At 49.7% G+C, this 5,000-nt stretch overlaps 1 protein-coding gene across 1 annotated transcript in view; it reads left to right on the forward strand.

Annotated features, from left to right (window-relative positions):
• The window catches only part of reln (reelin), a 169,282-nt gene that overhangs the window by 123,949 nt on the left and 40,333 nt on the right, over window positions 1-5,000 (forward strand). The window contains exons 19-21 of the mRNA XM_084452891.1: window positions 1,790-1,951; window positions 2,742-2,978; window positions 3,704-3,896. Of these exons, the coding sequence (XP_084309017.1) occupies window positions 1,790-1,951; window positions 2,742-2,978; window positions 3,704-3,896 (592 nt within the window). The remainder of the gene's footprint in view (window positions 1-1,789; window positions 1,952-2,741; window positions 2,979-3,703; window positions 3,897-5,000) is intronic.

The following is a 5,000-nucleotide window of genomic DNA, read 5'->3' on the forward strand; positions in this document are numbered from 1 at the left end:
TGAGAGAAAGGGATGGAGAAAGAGATGAAGTGGTAGAATGAGAGAGAGGGATGGAGAAAGAGATGAAGTGGTAGAATGAGAGAGAGGGATGGAGAAAGAGATGAAGTGGTAGAATGAGAGAGGGATGGAGAAAGAGATGAAGTGGTAGAATGAGAGAGAGGGATGGAGAAAGAGCTGAAGTGCTAGAATGAGAGAGGGATGGAGAAAGATATGAAGTGGTAGAATGAGAGAGAGGGATGGAGAAAGAGATGAAGGGGTAGAATGAGAGAGAGGGATGGAGAAAGAGATGAAGTGGTAGAATGAGAGAGAGGGATGGAGAAAGAGATGAAGTGGTAGAATGAGAGAGAGGGATGGAGAAAGAGATGAAGGGGTAGAATGAGAGAGAGGGATGGAGAAAGAGATGAAGTGGTAGAATGAGAGAGAGGGATGGAGAAAGATATGAAGTGGTAGAATGAGAGAGAGGGATGGAGAAAGAGATGAAGTGCTAGAATGAGAGAGAGGGATGGAGAAAGATATGAAGTGGTAGAATGAGAGAGAGGGATGGAGAAAGAGATGAAGTGGTAGAATGAGAGAGAGGGATGGAGAAAGAGATGGCGTCTCTCTGTAGATTGAGTGCAGTTCTTTAAGACCTTGTCATCTATCCCCACCACTCCTCCACACACACACACACACGCACGCGTACACACACACACACTCTGTTACGACTGGCTCGAACTGGCCACAACACAATAAGGGACATGAGTTATGATGAAGATAAAAAATAGTGTTGTAATATAGAAGGTAATTTTTTTTAAAGACACAGTATCAACATAACAGATACAAATAATAGGTGTAGGATGAGAGAGACATTGGGCTGGGCCATATTGCCACTTATATAGCCCAGCCCTCACCACAGACAAGACTACACACACACACACACACACACACACACACACACACACACACACACATACCTACACAATACTACAGTAACATAACCCATAACACCCTCCAAGCCAGTCATATGTCAGCTCTCAGGCCTGAGAGGAATGTGAGACATATTTGTCTCACGCTCTACTCTCTGTATCTCTCTCTCTTTATGTCTCTCTTTGTATCTCTCTCTCTGTTCTCCCCACCTGCACTTCCTGTCATCCATCTCTCTCTCTGTCTCTCTCTCCTATCTAATTTTGTCCTTTAATCATCTCATCCGTCACTGCCACCCTCCTCCCACGTCTCCTCCGTGCCTGACTGTCTGTTTGTCTATCCTCTTCCCTGCCTCTCGCACCCTGCTCACCTCTCCTCCCTCCCCACCTCCCTGTCTTTCTCTCACCTTCTTCTTTTTTATACTGTCATTCGACCCCCCCCCATCCCCCGCTCTCCTCTACCTCTCTGCCCCCCTCCGTTCGTCTGCTCTCATCTCTGGTCGGCATTCCAACGGTCCCCTCTCCCTCTCTTCCTCTCTCTCACTCTCACACTTATTCTCTCTCTTCTCTCTCCCTCTCTTCCTCTCTCTCACTCTCACACTTATTCTCTCTCTTCTCTTCTCTCTCTCCATCTCTCTGCCTGTCTCTTTCTCTCTCTCTCACTCCCTCTGTCTCTCTGCCTGTCTCTCTCTCTGTCTCCCTCCCTCTCTTTTTCTCTCTGTCTCTCCCTCCCTCCCTCCCTCCCTCCCTCCCTCTCTGTCTCTCTCTCTCCCTCTCTCTCTCTCTCTCTCTCTCTCTCTCTCTCTCTCCCTCCTTCTCTCTCTCTCCCTCCCTCTCTATCTCTCTCTGTCTCTCTCCCTCTCTCTCTCTCCGTCTCTGTCCTCCAGGTATCTCCAGTTCACTCTGAGGCTTGGCAGCCGCAGCGTCCTCAGCTCCTGCCCCGCCCCCGACCAGCCAGGAGAGGGCGTCCTGCTGCACTACTCCTCAGACAACGGCATCACCTGGACCCTTCTGCAGCACTACGCCTACCAGGGCTTCCACGAGCCCAGGTACCCCGCTGACTGACCGCCTGCCTGCCTGCCTGTCTGCCCGGAGGCGCTCGTGCGAGTGTGTGTGCGCGCGTGTGTGTGTGTGTGTAAAAGCCCCAGAGAGGCCATAATGCCATTAACACACATTTCCCCCATCTTAACGGTGGTCTGGAGGGCAGAGAGCCGTAGCCTGCAGGGAACCACTGAGTCATTTAGCTCAGTGTGTGTAATGAAGACTGAGAGGCCAGCACACGGGGGGGGGGGGGGTGACTCGCTGGCGTTGAGTCACCCAGACACTGTGACTCAACGCCAGCTGGCCTGGCACTGCGGACGGCACACCAATAACGCTGAACACCCTGCCTTCCCTCACCCTCATCCCTCTCTCCACTCACCCCTCTATCTCTCTCTCTCCATCACTCTACCCCTCCACGTATCCCTTCCTCTCTTTTACTCTTTCTCCCTTCGCTCCACTCTCCATCCCTTATCGCCATCTCTTTCCATCCATCCATTACTCCATTCTCCTACCCTCCACCCCTCTATCCCTCCATCCTCTATCCCTCCATCTTCCATCTCTCCATCCTTAATCCCTCCATCCTATCCTCTATCTCTCCACTCTCCATCCCTCGACCTCCCCTTCACTTATGGCCATCTCTTTCCATCTATCCATCCTTTATCCTTCCTATCCTCTCTCTCCCCCCCCCCTCTATCCCTCCATCATCTACCCCTCCTTTCTCTCTCTCTCTCCATCCTTTATCCCTCCATCCTATCCTGTATCTCTCCATCCTCCATCCCTCCACCCTCCCCCTCTCAGGATCGTCTCCGTGGAGCTGCCGCCCGCCGCCCGTAAGTTCGGGGTTCAGTTCCGCTGGTGGCAGCCGTACCACTCCGGGCGGGGCCTGGACGTCTGGGCGCTGGACGAGATCACCATGACCTCGGTGCTGTTCAACACCATCAGCCTGGACTTCAGCAACGTCTTGGACGTCACCCAGAGCCTGGGCTTCTACCTGGGCCACGTGCAGCCCTACTGTCAGCACGACTGGACCCTCAGGTACTGACCGCAGTCTGTTCCTGAACCAGGAAGCAGTAGGGTTTCAATGACTAAGCACGTTTTTAAAGTAGCGTTAAGTGAACTTCCACTGTGCTGCTTAAGCGCCCACTTGTTAGATAACCAAGCAGGTCCATACGGCCGTAGGTCAGCAGCATTGGTGTCTTATGGCGACAGCGTGCAGTTTTAGACAGTTCTATTGTTGTGTTATGTTAACTGTGTTGTAGTGTCTATACTGGGGTCAGTGTGTATCTGTGTTGTAGTGTGTACACTGGGGTCAGTGTGTATCTGTGTTGACTGTGTTGTAGTTTCAGTGTGTGTCTGTTGACTGTGTTGTACTGTAGTTTCAGTGTGTGTCTATGTTGACTGTGTTGTAGTATCTATACTGGGGTCAGTGTGTATCTGTGTTGACTGTGTTGTAGTATCTTTACTTGGGTCAGTGTGTATGTGTGTTGACTGTGTTGTAGTATCTATACTGGGGTCAGTGTGTATCTGTGTTGACTGTGTTGTAGTATCTATACTGGGGTCAGTGTGTATGTGTGTTGACTGTGTTGTAGTATCTATACTGGGGTCAGTGTGTATGTGTGTTGACTGTGTTGTAGTATCTATACTGGGGTCAGTGTGTATCTGTGTTGACTGTGTTGTAGTATCTATACTGGGGTCAGTGTGTATCTGTGTTGACTGTGTTGTAGTATCTATACTGAGGTCAGTGTGTATCTGTGTTGTAGCTTCTCCGGGGAGCCCAGCCCGGGGTCCAGTATCCGCTACGTGGAGACCCAGTCCATGCAGATTGGCGCCTCTTACAGCCTGCAGTTCTCATTGGTGATGGGCTGCGGCCGAGAGCCCTCCCCGCACATCGACACGCAGGTCCGGCTGGAGTTCTCCACCAACCATGGCCTCACCTGGCACCTGGTCAAAGAGGTGAGAGGGATCATGGGAAATTGAGTTTTTGCTGTATTGTTGTTTATAACTTGGTAGAACTTCTGTAAGTCACCCTGGATAAAAGGGAGGAAACATATAATTTATGCATGATCATGAATATTGATTTTCTCATAAAGGGGACGAAATAATGTCTAAATAATGAGTCTTTAAATGTGTCAGTTCTTGTCCTATGAGGAATTACAGCAATTACTTTATTATCATCCCCGGTATTAGCAAACACACATTCATATTTAAATCAGCAAGCAGATAATCGTCTCATGATTCTACAGATTTATTTTACAATTCATGCTCCCAGTTAGCTCATAAATATGCAGAATGTGCTAAAGTAGCCATGTGTTTTTTGTTTAATTGCTTTTAGAATTGAATAAAGCTTAATGAGTCCTTCCACAAGTGTGCTATCACTCAGGCCCTTTGTGTGCTGGCTCCAACACATGTCTACAGTGCAAGACACCCTGCTTATTCTATTTCTACAACATACAGCCTATTCACACTTCCACATGAAATACCAGGTCCTGGTATGTTTTTGTCAAGGGGATTGAGGTTTACCCTGATGTCTGGTATAACCCCTGTAGCTGAAATAAGATGTGGAGTTTACTAAGCTACAGTACCAGCTGTTATGGCATTGAAAGTGCTCTATTGATATTGCAGATGTGTCAGTGCAGATGGTCGTGTATACTGCATGGGGTTCTGAATGACGGGGTTGACCTCCATGTGTCCCTGTCCTACCCTGTGTGTTGTGAATGATGGAGTTGACCTGTGTTTGTGCCTGTCCTACCCTGTGTTCTGAATGACGGGGTGGACCTCCGTGCTCCTGTCCTACCCTGTGTGTTCTGAATGACGGGGTTGACCTCCGTGCGCCTGTCCTACCCTGTGTGTTCTGAATGACGGGGTTGACCTCCGTGCGCCTGTCCTACCCTGTGTTCTGAATGACGGGGTTGACTGTGTGCCTGTCCTGTCCTACCCTGTGTGTTCTGAATGACTGGGTTGACCGTGTGCCTGTCCTGTCCTACCCTGTGTGTTCTGAATGACAGGGTTGACTGTGTGCCTGTCCTGTCCTACCCTGTGTGTTCTGAATGACGGGGT

Source organism: Borostomias antarcticus, assembly GCF_949987555.1.
Source record: "Borostomias antarcticus genome assembly, chromosome: 18".
NCBI lineage: Eukaryota > Metazoa > Chordata > Actinopteri > Stomiiformes > Stomiidae > Borostomias > Borostomias antarcticus.